The sequence below is a fragment of the Ictidomys tridecemlineatus genome, chromosome 4, assembly GCF_052094955.1.
Source record: "Ictidomys tridecemlineatus isolate mIctTri1 chromosome 4, mIctTri1.hap1, whole genome shotgun sequence".
Classification (NCBI taxonomy): Eukaryota; Metazoa; Chordata; class Mammalia; order Rodentia; family Sciuridae; genus Ictidomys; species Ictidomys tridecemlineatus.
The window spans coordinates 127,186,832-127,204,692 of record NC_135480.1 but is presented as its reverse complement, the minus strand read 5'-3'; the positions used below and the strand labels follow the sequence as shown (position 1 = coordinate 127,204,692).

The 17,861-nt window shown below is 31.9% G+C and overlaps 1 protein-coding gene across 6 annotated transcripts in view; it reads right to left on the bottom strand.

Moving 5' to 3' along the window:
• Agtpbp1 (ATP/GTP binding carboxypeptidase 1) overlaps nucleotides 1-17,861 on the bottom strand; it is a 196,411-nt gene that overhangs the window by 89,373 nt on the left and 89,177 nt on the right. For 5 of the 6 annotated variants that reach the window (XM_078047392.1, XM_078047393.1, XM_078047391.1 and 2 more), the window contains 4 exons: nucleotides 11,170-11,207; nucleotides 7,369-7,577; nucleotides 5,739-5,916; nucleotides 2,747-2,844 (listed from right to left, as the gene is read on the bottom strand). In XM_078047392.1, coding sequence (XP_077903518.1) covers nucleotides 2,747-2,844; nucleotides 5,739-5,916; nucleotides 7,369-7,577; nucleotides 11,170-11,207 — 523 coding nt within the window. The remainder of the gene's footprint in view (nucleotides 1-2,746; nucleotides 2,845-5,738; nucleotides 5,917-7,368; nucleotides 7,578-11,169; nucleotides 11,208-17,861) is intronic. The other variant, XM_021734644.2, reaches the window with a different exon arrangement.

Below are 17,861 nucleotides of genomic sequence, written 5' to 3'. Positions count from 1 at the left end.
ATTTTTCTCATTGCCATAAATAATAAAAATTGATTTTATTTAAATAATATTGTTAGTATATCATCACTGTATAATTATTACTACATGAATGTCATTTCATCTGTTATGCATTTATGAACCAATAATGTAATTATTTCTTTGATTAACATCTAATAAGACAGATAATGATTCCAAAATAAAATAATTAACAAAGGTAGTTTTTCTCTGAACACACTCATTCAATATTTAAAGTTATTTTGTGAAAATAGAGCCTTCCTTTGTATAGTAGCTGTCTAATATAAAAAATGAAAATTACTATAATAAAATAAGTATAGTGAGGAAAGAAAACTATTACTCTGAAAGCTCAATAGCAGGAAATTTTCTATTTGAGTTTGAGGAAAAAACAGAAGAGCTACTGATAGGCTCATCAAAAACAAACCGGCCTGCTACTACTCCTTAAAATTTTCCAAAGTTAAGAAAGGAACAAAGAATGTACTGAAGAAGTCTGTGCCTATCTGGAGATGTCTTCTAGAATCTCCAGGTTTCTATAAACACTCCAGACTGTAAAATCTGGGACAAACAAAATAGAATCATGATGAAGAAAGAAATCTGAGACTACAATCACAAGAGAATACAAATAAATATTATAACCACTACAATGTAGCAGTTCAACAGAAGCACAAAAGAAGTTATAAGATTCAGGTAAAAATAGGAAAAATGAGGAAATTTCCAGTGTTAACAGCCAAAAAAGTAAAAGGCAGCAAAAGAAAAGGGAAGAAAGGAAATTAATACAGCTCAGCAGTCTCAAAAAGCCAACAATTCTGTAGCCCTTGAAGAAAAGTAATATTTTAGTAGACTTATACAGCAGTAGTAAAGAGCCAGCATTCCACAGACTACTTTCTGAATCCTGGCTCTATCTCTTAGAAGTTAGACTGATAATGTCTCAGGGCCTCTGTTTTCTATACTGTTATGAGGATTTCAAGGTTAACATATGTAAAGACCTTTGACTAGCAAGGGTAGAGTGTTCAGTAAATATTACTACTATTTTTATTATAACTGGTGTGTTAAGGTAAAGTAGGGAAAATTTTACCAATCACTGACACCCTAGTTGTAAGTCAACAACTCTAGTTTTCAAAAATATCAATGTCACAAGCAAAGAAATCTATGCAAATTAAAGGTGACTAAGTAGACAGGACAAGTGACAAAATGTAATACAGATGACAGATTAGACAAGTGTCCCTGTAAACTTATGAATCTGTTAACTATATATGGTTATATTGATGTATTTATGAAAAAAACACCAAGATCAATGATACATGCAACATACTCGCAAATAGTAAAAAAATATTTTAAGTGTGTTATTTGTGTGTATATGTCTACAATTTTCCAGAAGCAAACTCAGTTGCTGTTATAATTCCTATTGAGTTTTATTCCTCACCAATTTCTGTCTTTATATCTCTGATAACAGATATTTGAAATAAGAACTCTGAGACATGAAATATGAATTATACTGAACATATTTTGTTTTTAATAGATGTGAAAATATGTAAGAAAGACTCCTATTAAGAGGCAATATTTTAAAAGTTATTCTGGAAAATGTGGTATTAAGCTAGGAAATTTTACTTCCCCCAAATACTCACTTTCCAAAGAATCCAGATTACATTTTATATAGCTCATCTTATCTAAGGCACATTTTTATAGAGAGAATTTAAATTCTAACTGGGATTCTAATAGTTCTTTCTCTTATATCAGGTTCAGAGCCAAAAATGTGGTTCCCCCAAATGCCTTGACCATCAAAGCCTGAACTATTTTCCTTCTTGAGGTCAGATGCAGACATTGACTTGGCTAATTTGATAATTCTGCCAAAGCATGCCTTGGTGATCACATCTGGTTCTACAATGAAATTGATAAAACTGGTTCTATATTCTATATTTGCTATTACAATAGAAATTTTCAGTATCTTTAATTCAGGAGTGTCGAATACTTACTTAGTATGCCCCATTTTTAATGCAATATTTCAAGATCTAAAAAGAAAAAGCCTAAGCAGGCAGGAGTCTAAGCCTCCCTCGCCAGAAAATCATACTACGCAATAAGCCAAACAGTTTAAAAATTAAAGAGACCATTTTTCTACAGATGTTATAGTAGCCCTCTTTACCATTAAATAACACAGAGCAGTTTCTAAGCTTTCAGAAGTGCCATAAAATTCTGATACCCACCTGCTTATTTTACCTACATCTCTTGTAATATGACAATAATTTCACATTTTCTCAATTCAGGAAATAGTTCCTATCTTTTGCAATTAACTAAAACCTAAGAATCGTTAAGTAAACACAAATTCTAACAAAAATGCATCAGTTTTAGATTATACTTTCCTACTATTTTTATATCCCAGACTGTTGATGAAGAGTAATGCATTTTGAAATAAGTTTGCAAAATAGAGTCTCAAACTTTAGATCTTAACCTTTCCTTAGATTTCCTTAAGTTTCAAAATCTAAGTAAGAGGGTTAAATAAAATCTTTCTGGTCAAAAACAGTGAAAAAATTTTCTTTAGGGTCTGTTTCAGATCAGTGGATTTAAAGCAGCCTTAGTTTTTCAATTACTTAGTGTTCATTATAAGTTATAACAAAACAATATGGATTAAAACAAATTGGTCTACCATTATGTGTGCGTGTGTGTGTGTGTGTGTGTGTGTGTGTGTTTTTCCCAAACCTTTGTTTTACAACTAAAGTATATAATTTACAAAGGTGACTAATAAAAATTTACTAACCTTAAAATTTTGATCTAGGTCATCTTCATTTTCCATCTCACTTTCAGCTTCTAAATCAATATCATCGTTGTCATCACTTTCATCTACTACGTCATCCACTGTGATACAAAATGTGCTATAAGTAAGCATTCTACAATATGCACATTCAAAGCAGAATGTTATATACATGAAGTATTTCAATAATAAAAATAAATGAGATTTCTTACTAAAAAAGTCACTAAGGCTCAACCAACTATTGAAAAAACCTATGAGATAGTATGTGAAAGTGCTTTTAAATTTAGCAAATATTACAAGAATAAATTAGTTTTTTTATTAATGTTCTCAGTTTAAAGAAAAATAGTAAATGTCTTATCTTACAGTATCCTGAATGAAACATCCTGTTTCCTATTTAGGATAAATTTCAATGACACACTTCATCCTTTTATAATTACCCTCCTGTTTATTTCAATAACTATGTGCCAAATACTATGTTGTATGTAAGAAATATTTTTAGAGATGTGTTAATATAATCTCTACCCTCAGGGAGCTCATGAGGCTTGAGAGCAGAAAGAGCAAAGAAGTAATTATAAATAAAGAAGAAAAATGTTACTGAAGGCATAAAATTCAAAATTCTATGGGAAAACAAAGATGTAATAACTAACCGCAAACTGCTTAAAGCTAAGGGATTGATCACTTCACAGAACAGGTGGTACTTAAGCAGTAACTCAAAGTAAGTATAACAGATTTCTAAGTAAATATAAAGGTGGGTATGTATGGTTTTAAGAAGAAGAAATAATAATTCTAGAATAAGGAAATAAGATGATATCTTTGGAATATAACGAGTAGGATTAGCATGCACTATCTGATTAGGAAAGTACTAAAAGGCAAGTAAGAATAAGAAAATGAAGATTATAATAATGTAGACCATAGTTTAGATTTTTTTTAACCTACAAAATATAAGCACTGAGGATTTTCAAGAGGAAAATGGTTTAATTCAACTTGCATTTTCAAATGATCATTCTGGAAGGTGTGAGAGAGGGAGCATATGAGTGGAGCAAGGCCAATTAATAGAAGGGAAGACAAAACCTAACTAAAACAATATTAACAATAATAGGAATGAAGGAAGAATACACATTAAAGAAGAACTCAAAGAATAGAATGTAAAAAAAAGAAAAAGAAAAACAAGGTCCATGGATGTGGGGAAGACAAGGGAAAAACAGCAAGAGTACTTTGAGGTTTCTCATGTAAGCATCAGTGCTTGTAAACAATACAGAAAATATTTGTTTAAAGATATCTCCCCAAATTCTTTTGACTTCCATTTACAATGTGCTATATATAGTAAAGATTATTCACTATCCCTTTAGAATCTGCTCTCCTTTCCTTTCTTTTACTAACAGAACCTCTGCAACAGGGATTCCAGCCTCCAATGCAGTATTTACAGTCATTCATATGAATGATTTTTGGCCAAGGGTGAATGATGCAAAAATACAAATCACAGGTCCTATTCTTTAAAAAGAAAATTGTCCTCACCCTTCTTTTTTTTCATTCCCATTTTCCACATACACATGAGAAAACCACCATAGGAAATAATTAAAAACATCCTTTGATGACCTAGTACAACAGAGGTCTACTGCCTAGGTTATAGGCAATCTTCTTCATACACATTTGAAGGAGAAAAAAAAAAAAACTTTCTAACTTGAGGTAGCATAGCAAAGGGGATCTGGGGACAGAATTCCTGTATTCAAAACCTGGCTACCCAACTTACTGGCTATTTGATCTTAAGCAGTCACATAAGTTATTTGTATCTTAGTTTCCTCATCTAAAAAAAAAACGAATATGCTGACTCCCAATGTTCTTGTATTGTAAGACTTAATATGTAAACTTTCAGGCAAAGACTGTGTTATAAAAATTTTTATGATAATTATTTGTGTAATATGCTATTGGGCTACTTTAACAGTATCAAATTGTCTCAAATTCTTTTCTGAAATAACAAAAAAATGTGTATTTATATTGCATATGGTAACCTGGGTCTATTTATACCTATACCCTAACAACAGTCAATCATGAATAAACAAGAACTGACATTTGGAGAAAGAGAGGGAACAAAGAACATCTTAGGAAAAAGTTACGGGACTGAATTCAGTAAAGCCTACTGTAAACAGGAAAAATTATTTCTTGGACAGTGAGAAAGGAAAATACAGTTTAGCTTCTGAGACAAATTATGTTTTTAATTTTTATCCAAAACTTTTCTAATATTTCCTTTATATAGTATTTTCCTTTGGGTTTATAACCCAAATATGAAATATCAAATATCATACAGCTTAGAGTGCATGAGATCTTCTATTCCAAACATGCAATGGAATTCTTATAGCATTACCAATAATTAATAACATTAATTACTGTAGTTTAATCAAAAAATTAAAACCAGGGAATATACATCAAAATTCTGATTACTCACTTCTAAAATATCTGTATCTTGTTAATATGAAAAAGTGAAATATAGGAAACAAATATCTTTTAGTAAGAAACTAGTTAGATAAATTATACTACATCCTTATAATGTAACATTGAAAGAAATGAGTCAAACTTTCTTGCAGACAAGTTATGTGCAAGTTTTCATTGAGCATAAACTATAACAATTTGGGGGATTCAGTTTTTTTCTAACTTAAAAAAAAAGTTCACTAATGTGCAACAAATGTAAACCTAAACATAATTACCAAAACGTTTAATGTTCTTAACTTATATTTTGAGAATTTATATAAAGTATCAACTAATGTTCTTAAGTGATATTTAAAGTTTCCCATAATGGACATTTACATATATGTAAAACATCCTATGCTATTTCCCTAAATTAGTAGAGTTCAATTTCTCATATTAAAGAAATATTTATTAACTAAAATAATATGTAAAGGTTTATCAGGTTCATTAAAACCCTCTTTGCCAAATAATTAGGCACAAATAAAGAAAAACTATCAACAGACACACCGCTCCAATGGGAGACCTGTGGTCCTACCTTCAGGTGGTAAACTGTACAACTGTGCCACAGGTCCAGTAACAGGAATAACTGGCAACTGGAAATGGAAAGAACTCTTAATCGTTGGGAGTGGCAGGCGATTTTTGGGGAAACACTTCCTCATTATAAGACTGGAGGTGTTGACAAGAGGATCAAGAGTCCTGACTGCCAAACATTCCTGTTTAAAAAAAAAAAAAGACAATATATCTTTGGTGAGTAGCAAAACCAATTGTACTTTATTCCAGAAAAAGAAAATTAACGTTAAAAATTTTCTAGAGACAAACATCACAAAAACCAATATTACAACACAGGATAATTGTAAAACAGCTTTACTGTTCACAGTTTACTGTGTCTATTTATAAACAGGAATATCACGTAGGGCAAATTTAGTAGAACTTTTCCCTAAACATCTTAACTATGCAGAAGTCAGTACCATTTTTGATACTGAAAGTCACCATAGTACTATAAATAAATTATTTAGGGGACATGAAAAGGGGGAAAAATATTAAGAAAGTAAGAAATATAAGCAAACATGCATTTGCCTGAAATGCTCTCAGAACTATATCAATTTTCATACAATGCACCTCTCATAAGTTGGCTATTCAGCTTACGCAAGAACAGCCTAAATATACTAATTTAAAAATTTAAGAGTGATTTGCTGCCAGAAAATCACTCTTAAATTTTGAGAAGGGTAAAGACATAGGGGATTTCAATTATGTCATATTATATTATTATTAGTTAACAGCTGACATTCAGATGGCACTTTTGATACATAGTAAAATTTTCAATACACAGTTTCACATTTGATCTGTCAAAACAAATGAGAAATTAAGGCCCAAAAATATTAAGTCACCTAACTCTTCCTCATAATATCAAATATCCATCATAGTCTGGACTAGGAAGAGTAAAAACAGGTATATATATATGATTGCTCTAAAAAATACTAAGGGTAAACATAAAACATGTGTTTGGACATTTTTAACTATTGTCATGTAGAAAGATGATTTATCATGAGTAAAAGCCAAGACAGCACAACCAGGATAACTATCTGGCATTTTCTAAAGGACAAATTTATGAACTTCCAAAAACAAGAGGGTTGCATTACAACATTCCTATAGCCCATACCTGAGTCTTCTACAGATGCTAGAAAACATCTCACTAAATATACTATCAAAAATGTTTAATGCTGAAGATGGCTGGCAGAACTAGAACTCCAGGTTTCCCTACAGTAGCTTCTCTATTTATTCTTATTCTTACTTCCCAGCAGGAAAATAAGCAGAATACTCAAAAACAACAGAATTGCCCTAAGAGCTGTATAGGATCTACATAAACTGAGTTATTACAGCTGACTACACATTCTAGAAAGTTATATGGAATCCAGTAGGTGGTTTTATACATCTTCCTTTAATCTTTTGGGGACAAAATATCACATTGCAGAGATGTGCACTGACTACCTTCTCAAATTCAGTCTGAGTTCATATGTGAGAAATGATTGTGCCTTTTGGTTTTGATATTTTTTAAATATAAATATATATCATATACCTTTTCTGAGTATTTGCAAATTAATTTTCTTAAGAACCAAACCATATCACTAGAACATAAGTAGAGTAATAGTAAGAAAATAACTCACTTGTGAAGTGTTATACAGAATTTTCATCCCATTGGCATCAATAAATGCTTTTCTTCCCAACTTGATGTTTGTAACACTTTTTAAGCTCTGTAAAATTCCTTTCCGAATGAGCATGTTTCTATGCCGATTATCATGGCGATGCCAATCTACATAAATTGTTAAAAGCACTTGGACATATCCTCTGTCTACAGCTCTCCTGGCATTTGTTTCTTTAACAAAAGAAATTGAGAAAGAATATTTTTTAAATGACAAGAGAAAGTACTGGAATAAATCAAATTAAAAGTATAACCTCAACTGTGATGAAAGGCAACTACATATTTAAATATGTTTTTCTAAGAAATTAAATATGACAAGTTCCAGAAAGCATTACGTTTTCCAGAAATTTTCCTGCCCATATATTATTTAATGATTTCTAAATACCAAAATTCTTCATTAAATTATGTTTACATCTTTTTAAACCAAAAAAACTTCCTATATTTTAAAACTTATGAATATACTGACAATAAACCAAATGAAATGTATAAGCTTTTAACTTACTAGCTGTGAATATTATTTTGTTAAATGCTGTTATCACTTTTATTAACTTCTGTCACAAAATTGGTATTCCCAATGAAATTACCACCATTAAAATGTAATTCCTATACAAACTTTGTTTCCACTGAAATTAATTGCTCTAGTTATCCCACAATTATATAAACATCCATGCCATAACAATACTAAGTTAAAAATACTTAAACAACTTTGCAGTAAATGAAAGGGAAGGAGCATTACATGATTAGAAAATAGTCATTCGAGGAATTAAATTTTGAATATAATGAGAACTACATTAAAGGTTTTCTGTAAATGATCAATTTGATTGGGATATAATTAACAGAAATGAATCCACAAATTCAACCTAATTTTATTATTTTTAAAGTATTAATATTTAAAATTATTAACCAAAAGAGTGCATTTTACTAAGATAGAAGCAAAGAAATTATATCATAGCAACATATTGAGCCACCCAGTGTTACTTTGGAGAGTAGATAATAAAGGTTACAACTTTGAATATTGTTCCATCTCATGTTGTTTAACTATAATGAAATTCTGATTTCTTTTTTTTCCCCCCTCTCTTTTTTGCAGTGCTGGGGATTGAACCCAGGGCCTAGTGCATGCTAGGTAAGCACTCTACCACTAAGCTAAATCACCAGCCCTCTAGTCTCTTCTTAATCTCAATTTCACCCACAAAATGACTTCTGATCTATGGCCTGGACATGAAGAAGATAATGATTTGAGTTGCCAGAAAGAATTTTCTATTGTCCAAGTAAGCCAAAACTGAGATAAACATACTAATTCCCTTTCAGAACTACATTCTGTTATTAAAGAAGGAAGAAACTCATCAAGGGAAGAAACACCTCTTTCATATGTGAAAGCTTTTAAATCCCTATTGTAAAAATTGCTAATTTACTAAGGCTGTGGCTATTTACAAAATCCATTCAATTGGATTTTTGTTTTGTTTTGGGTACCAGGGATTGAACTCGGGGACACTCAACCACGGAGCCACATCCCCAGCTCTATTTTGTATTTTATTTAGAGATGGGGTCTCACAGAGTTGCTGCTCAGGGTCTCTCTCAATAAGTTGCTGAGGCAGTCCTTGAATTTGAGATTCTCCTGCCTCAGCCTCCTGAGCTGCTTGGATTACAGGAATGCTCCACTGTGCCTGCAGTTCAATTGTTTTGACCAACAAACATTTCATATATTTAAATGAATATATACTTTGTTTATACCAACTGAAATTTACAAGCCTTTACTAGCTGTAAACACGATTTTGCTAAAAGCTACTATGATCACTGTAACTATTACAAACTATGTGTTTTTGTGGGAATTCCCAATAGTCCAAATGGTCTTCATGAAAAATGTTTAAATTCTTTATGAAAGATCAAATAAGAAACTTAACTACAATTCAAAAATGTACTGAGGTGATCCTTAAAGGAAATTAACAGAGCCACCTACAGTCTGCACTGAGCACAATTAAAACAGATTATACAGGGATTTTTATTCATGTGTTCAGGGCACACAACTCACTATTGGCCTATTTCCTCATCTCTAATTAAAAGAAAATTTAAGTTTACCAGCACTGATAACTGAACTATCTATCCACATTTATTTCAGTAGTCAAATTTATTCTTTTAAAGTAAATTATTGTTGCCCCACAGACAAAAAAAGGAATTTTTAAAAATATAAATAAGTAAAAATGCTCCAAAATGCAATGGTCCATTTAAATAAATGTAATGTGCTACTAAATATTATTTTGTATTATTAAATTTCATCTTATTTAATGTCATATATAATTTCAAACTACATTAAATATAAACCACTTATCAATTACTTTTTTTATCCTGATAGACTAAACAAGTATGTCTACCCAGCATTCTTCTTTAAAAAGAAGAGAGGGTATAAAAGGAAGACTATTATTTAAAACTGAAAAACATCAGACTTCAATCATCTTAGGTTAACCAATTTCTACAAAATATTTGAAACTTCTGAGAGTTTTAGTTTGCACTGACTCAGAATTAATAACTCTGTTATCAATGATTCAGAAAATTAGTATGCTTTAATAAACTTTTAAATAGCTATTCTAATCCATTTCAAATCAGATTTACTCTTTATACAATTTGAATTACAAAATCAGAGACAACAAAGCAAGGTGACAAATAATCAGTAAATTCATATATGTGATCTTGGTTTAAAGTTTACCATATCACATGAAAATAAAGCTACAGAGTCAACCTACATGAGTATCGTGTGTTTCATTTCAAGAGTAAATTTGTTAAGTGAAAACTCAGGTGTATAAATACTATGGTGATTTCTGAAATTTAATAAGACATTACTTTACTAAATATCAGATTTTAAATAATTATTTGCTAGTATTTAAAAAAACAATTCTAACAATTCAGATTTAAGGGCAAGTAGGTCTCATCCTTGAAAGATCTTGAATAAATGCCTATCTTAGGAGGAGGGAGAAGGGAACTCCATCAACAGGTTAAATGTTAAGACTCAAATGTTAATTTATTCAATCAATCATCCATAAGACTAACAATGGGGGATTTGAGGGGTGGGGGCAGTGAACTGGGGATTGAACCCAGGGTCTTGTACATGCCAGGAAAGTGCTCTACCACCAGGCTATATCCCCAGCCCTGAATATGAAATTTAAAATAGATACTGAAAAAAAATGTAGAGGGGGGAAAAATGATTATTCTCCAAAAGCATCATAAGACACATTCTACTCTAATGCCTTAATTGTTAAGATAAAGTAATTTATTTTCTAAATAAATTTTTTAGGCTATACATCTACATTAACAGCCACTTTTTAAATGTTATCAATTTGAATTTGTGCAAGAAATAAAATTTTGTATTAAAAGGCTCTAGGTTAAAATCATGTGCTATATAAAGAGTACAACTCATAGTAAAAGTTATATTTCTCATAATAAAAATTCTCAATATCATGTTAGTTTTACTCTTTTGATAAATGATATTTATTTATTTTACTCTACTAATATAGCTTCATGTTTATATAAATACCTTAGAAATAGGAAATCAATGTGCTTAATTACACAAATGTACTGAACAAATTATAACTCAAAAAACATATAGCATTAGTAATATATATCAACTGCACTAGAAGATGAAATCAATTTCAACAATAGAATATTAAAAATCAGCTTTAAAACTAAACTAAATCTACATTTCCAGTTTCTTTAACATAGTAAATAGAATGCTCAGGAAAATAGTATCTAGTATTTCTAGTATTTAAAAACTTACTTGATTTTAGCAATGCAGCAAGAGTGTCTAAAGCAACCCTGTCAACACAACAAGAAAACACAAACAACAACAAAACTAGTAAAATTAATCTACAATAGTAAATTCATACAATCTTCTCAGATAAGTAATTCTATTAATCTATTCCAAACTTATTCTTGTTAAGAGCATCAATTACATATGGTGTTTCTCCATATTCATTTTCCCTTCCGCTTCAAATTAGATATGAAGAAGACTGAAACAGTAAAAGTACCAAAAATTTTTAAGAAAGAAAAAGAAGAAAATTAACATTGTCTAAGTCTTTATGTCAGAAGTTACATGAATGATATGTATCACTGACCCTGAGAAAATTCACAAAGAAACCATACTATCAAGAATCATTGGCCCTGGCTTGTAAAAGTAGTAAAAGAAAAACAAGTTTCAACAGATTAATTTCATAACTGCAAAATTCTATAGATAATTTCTTAACTTTCTGACATTAAAGTGTTTCAATTCTATCAAGCTATCATCCTCATATTTAAGTAATACAACAAGTGTAAAACATTTTGGAACTGAGAAGTTTGGAAAAGAAGAATGAGCCCTTAATGTCTGTCAGCCATGAGGCACCAAAGAAAGTAACTATTATCTCAAAAATTCTTATATCCACAGAGAAGACAAAGGAATAGTCCTAAAAATTGAATATACATATATTATATTTTTGAACATAAATACTCACAGTGAAATCAGCTGCCATTAATCAGCTATAAAAATATATATCACTGTGGAAAACCTGTAATTCAAGTTGTTTTTTAAAAATAAATTACTGAAAAAATGACAATTTCAATAATTTTTAAAATGCAAGGCTATAAACTATAGTACCTTTAAGTGAGAAATCAACAACTACAGTTAATTTATATTAAAAATATGTATGCTATCAAACTTAACTAAGCATTTCACTCACAATTAAGCATTTGTTGAATGCCTACTAGACACCCACAGTACCAAGTTCTTCATGGGTATAAAATTTAAAAACAAGCTCATCTCTTCAACAGGTAATTTTACAATCTACATAATGTAATAAAATATGTACCTATTAAAAAACTACTCAGGAGATTAAAACCAAAAACGAGGCAATAAAGTAAAAGTTGCATACGTTAGTGATAAAATAGAGGCAGCATGACCAAATGCAGGAAAAGGTAAAGAGCTAATGAATCAGAAGATTTAAGATGGACATTGGTTCACAGTAATACCTGAAACAATCATCCATGACTACATACCAAGTAAATACTCAGCAAAAGACCAGTAAAAGGAAGTTCTTAATAGTTACACTTTAGTTTGACACAAATAAAGCAAACGTGAACCTTTATTTATAATAATATTTGTAGAGTAAAAATTTTTTAAAATATCATAAATTTATACCTATAATTTTCTCAAAACAATGTGAAATGTTGGTAATGGTGAGTTAAAAGTAAATGAACATTCTGAAATTATGTGTTGAATTTTCATTGCATTGAACAAATCATCAGTAAGGAGCTGTCATATTTTATAGTTGTGCAATAAAATGCACAAAAGAGTGTTTAAAACTATCAGAATAAGGATGGAGAGTGATATTAAAATGAGTCAAAATTAAATATAGAACTAAATAGATCTTCGAAATGAACCTGTTCTTTATAAAAACTAAAATGGAAAAGAAAATGACATTCAGTAAAACCTGAAAAATGCCAGATAGCATTGTAGGTTCTTTAATTCTTCAAACAGTTCTGGTCTACAGAATTGACAATGAACACGGAAAATTTAAAAAAATTAAAATATGACATGCCTAGAGCCAAATAAAAACTTAATGGTATGGAAATTGAATACTATAAGGTATTTATTGAGAAAGGAATTACAAAATCAGAAAGGCCTCCCTTTAAGGCAACCAGACCCACAAAGTGAACAAGGCTGGACTCCACACACCTCCAACCCACTTCACCTGTGGTCCTTCAGGCAGCTTCCCAGATTCACACAGTCTCCTGGGGGCCACGGTAAGGGCCCAAGGCCCATACACAGGGCAGTGATGATCATGGTTGGCTAGGCTATGGTCCTACCAGGGCAAGCCAGGGCACTGAGGGAGCACCTTCTGTCTTGGAAGTAGCTACCTATTCAGGTGATGAGGAAGACTCATCACCCAGCATAGAAGGCAGCTGCCACTGGACACCTCCATTACTTGACCATAAGAAGCGCTAGGGCTTCACTTAGAGTTTTAAGGCTTCTGCAGCCCTGCCGCCACTCTGGACCCTGCCTCTGCCTCTTCTGGAATGATTTGTGGATTTTGACTCCTGTTACTGTAACCTGCAAATCCAAGAGACACATCAATCTGGAAGACAAGAGAACTGCTTCTTCAGAATCAAAAGAAGACTGGCGTGCTACCTCTGGGGAATTCCCAGAGGCATACCTTGCCATACCTGGAGCCAAACAAAGAGTGTGCTTGCTAGAAAGGCTTCCTGTCAGTTGTGTAGAAGACAGAATGACATTCTGACTCAAGGGGAAGCTGTGCAGGTTCACAACCAATCAGTGCCATCTCACCTTCAAAGACTGGGGACATACTGTGCAGTCCTTTTTGTAGAAGTGAGAAGTACAAGATTACTCTGCAAGAAGAAGATTCAAGGGACTTAAAAACACAAAGGCTTGCACATTGGTAGCCCTCTGAAATGTTGACAATCAGGATCTAAAAAAAAGTTCTATATTAAAGTTATGGAATTTATGTGAAAGTAAATGTCACTTTATAAACAACAATAACACTGAATGAAGAACATTATCCAAGAAGAAACCTTCTATCGACTGATAAGCAGCAAAGTTTCTTGTTTGGACCTTAAACTTGTCCATTAGAGGAAGAATGAAATAGATTGCCAAAATGGCCAAATAAGATATTATGAATCCTCTAACTATAGTGGTTGCAAGGAAATTATCCCTCCAAATCATGATACCAATAGGAAAATGACCTCCAAGTGCTTTCTGTGTAGGGATTTTTTCTGAGAGAACAGAACCAAATGCATCATAAAAACCACATAGCTGAGAAGCCCTACAAATGTGACAAGTGTGATAAGAAATTTTTTTCATATATCGGAACTTCACAAACACAGGACAGACCACACAGGAAAAAAAAGGTCTATAAACGTGATGATTGAGATATAAAAACTAAAATCTATATGTTCTAAATGTTTAAGAGCCCAATATTATAAAACAAATACTACTAGAAATAAAGAAAGAGAAAGGCCCCACTCAATACAGTAACAGGGACTTCAATACCACACTCTCCAACATCATAGTGAAAAGTGACAAACTGATTTCAAGGCATACTTCAGAGCCATAATAACAAAACTGGCATAAAATCAGATCCACAGGCCAACGGAACAAAACAGAATGCCCAGAAATTAATCCACACGTCTTTAGCTAACTGATTCTTCAGAAAGGTGCCAAAAACAGCCTACTGAAGAAAAGACAGCTTCATAAATAGTGCTGGAAAACTGGATATCTCCATGTAGCTGAAACATGATCCATATCTCTCATCTTGTACAAAAATCAACTCAAAGTAGATCAAAGACCTTAGTGTGGGACTTAAAACTCTACTAGAGAAAAACAGCAAAAACAACTCAAGATACTAGCACAGACAATAACTTCCTGAATACAATTCCAAAAATACAAGATAAAAAGAGAAGGCGAATGGGATTCCATCAAGTTAAAAAGCTTCTACATAGCTAAGGAAATAGTCAACACAGTGAAAAGACACCTACAGACTGGGAGAAAATCTGACAGCTATTTTTCTGACAAAGAATTAATATCCAAAATATATTTTAATACACAAAAAGTGACCAACAAAAAAAAACCAAGCAATCTAATAAAAAAATGGCAATCTGGACACTTTTCAAAGAAGAAATATAAATGGCCAATAAATATATGAAAAAATGTTCAATATCATTAGCCATCAGGAAAAATGCAAATCAAAAGTACAATAAGATCCCATCTCATTCCAATTAGAGTTGCTATTACCAAAAGAAAAAAAAACTAGCAAGAATATAGGAAAAAAATAAAATCTTGCACACAGTTGGTGAGAATTAAACTAGTATGGCCACCAAGTAAAACAGTACAGAGGTTCATAAAAAAACAAAAAACAACCAAAAAAAACCTCACCATATGATTCAGCTATAACACTCCTGAGTATTACATCTAAAGGAAATAAGGTCAGCATACAAAAAGAGATACCTCCATACCCATGTTTCTTACAACACTTCTCACAACAGGTGAGAAATAAAGCCAAGATGCCTTGCCTATCAACAGATGAATGGATAAAGAAAATATGGTATGTATACACAGTGGAGTATTACTAACTCATGAAGAAGAATGAAATCCTATCATTCCCAGAAAAATGGATGGAACCAGAGGACAATATATTTAGCAAAATAAGCCAAACATAGACAAGTATTGTTATGTTTTCTCTCATATGTAGAAACAATGAGAGATACAGACAACCTGAAAATTAAAAAAAAGATAGGGGAATTATTAGAAACTGTGAAGGGGCCACAGGGAAGAGTGGATGGACATGATTAACACATAATATATGCACATGTAGAAATACTAGCATGAAACCCATTAATTTATATGATTAATGTGTGTTGATAATTATCATTTTTTTAAAAAAAAGGACGACAGGGTGTGGCTCAGCAGTAGAGCACTTGTCCCCCATCTGTGAGGCACTGGGTTGGATCCTCAGCACCACATAAAAGTAAATAAACAGAATAAAGATACCGTATCCATGGATAACTAAAAAATATTTTGTTAAAAAACAGCTTGAACTTTTACTTCCAGATAAAATGGAATAACAGGAGCCAAATCTACCCTCTCATCTGAGATGTGACTTTTTTAAAAAGGACAGAATAAAAGAACTATTTAAAATATATCAAGCATCAAGCAATGAAGGACAGAAATCCATAGGGGATAAAAACAAGAGGTAGGTCCTACAATTGCCCCAGCTCACCACATTCGAAAGTCATAGCTTAGAAGACTAAATCAGTGCACAGGGCAGATCATGGGGGAAAAGAAACTTGAACAGAAAGAGAAGTCCAGAGATTTTTCAGAGATTTCTGTTTGAATATTAGAAAAGCAACAAGATCAGTATATGTGTGTGAATTAACCACAAAGCTGGGGAAAAGGCCATCCCAAAAGACTGGAGAACAGTGTCTAATATTCACACAGGACTAGAACAGCACCTGTTCCCATAACCAGACTGGAAGCTCTCATAATTTGTAGGATATGTGATATAAGACTCAAGAGTTTGCCTCACTAGGGAAGAATAACCAGTCCTAGACTCGATAGTACTCACTCCCCACCTAGCAAAAGATCAAACTCTTCCTGTGAAACTTAACTGCATCCAAGAACAAACCTGAAGACTATTTACAAAAATGTGAAAACACTCAGCACCCAGAAAGGTGAAATTCACAATGTCTAGCCCCCTTTCAAAATGATAAGGCTCGAAAAAAGAAGGGAATTAAAACCCATGACAAAGAAAAATAAACCAAATGAAACTGACCTATAACTAACATAAATGGGCAAAAATATCAAAATACTTACTATCACTGCACACCATGTGTTCAAATAACTAGAGAAAAAATTTAACATGTCAACTGAGGAAAAACAGTTTATCCTGCTACCATTTGATCCAGACACTCTTACACCTAAGGATTTACCCAAAAGAAAAAAAATTTTTTAAAAGGCCATACAAAGTTTTGTGAATAAACATTCATGGCTATTAAGTCGAAAATCTGAATAACTCAAACGTCTATCAAGAGGCAAATACACAAAGAAATTATGATATATCTATACAACTATGAATACTACACAATGACTTAAAGGAATAAATGTTATATAACAATATAAACGCAAATACAATTGTGATGCATTAAAGAAGCCAATCCTCCACCCAAAAAAAATCAAGTATACAAAATCCCTGAAAATGCAAATTAATCTTTAGTGACAGAAAACATCCTCTGGTTAAACCCAGGCCAAGAGGAAGGAGCATGAGAGCAATTACTGAGAGGAACAGTAAAGCTTTAGGGAGCAATGGATAATCATTATGTTGAACATCTTCAACTATGGTGATAGCTTCAAGGAATTAGTTATATTTGAGACAACATCATGATTTTTATGGGCTCTAGTCACTTCTTTGCTTTCATGGGCCCTTCCACCATAAAATATATATATATTTAAAATTTATATTTTAAAACTGTGTTGATATAAAGATGTGTTAGTAATAACAGATTAAATCATTTTCTGTATAAAAGTCCACTTTTTTTCTTATGACTTCAAAGAAATTAAAACATCTTCATGGGCCCCTAAAGTATCAAGGGCCCTCAGCACTGCCTGTTGAGCCTAAAGACTTAGTCAACCCCAAATATGACAATTCTTATCAACTGTATACTATGAATATATACAATTTATGTAAGAAAGGTATTTCCAACAATCAGATCTAATATGAGAATTAAGTAAATCTCTCTTCCTATGGCACTTTAATTAATATATGATATAAATTCCTTTTATTAAAAAAAGGTAAAAAAGTCAAGAGAAAACATTTACTCCACAAAGCACTAAACTATCTGCTGATTAATCCTATTTATAAAGTCTTCAGGCTCACTGAATTACACATGTGTTCTCTACAGTAAGTAACAGATATCACTGTTTAT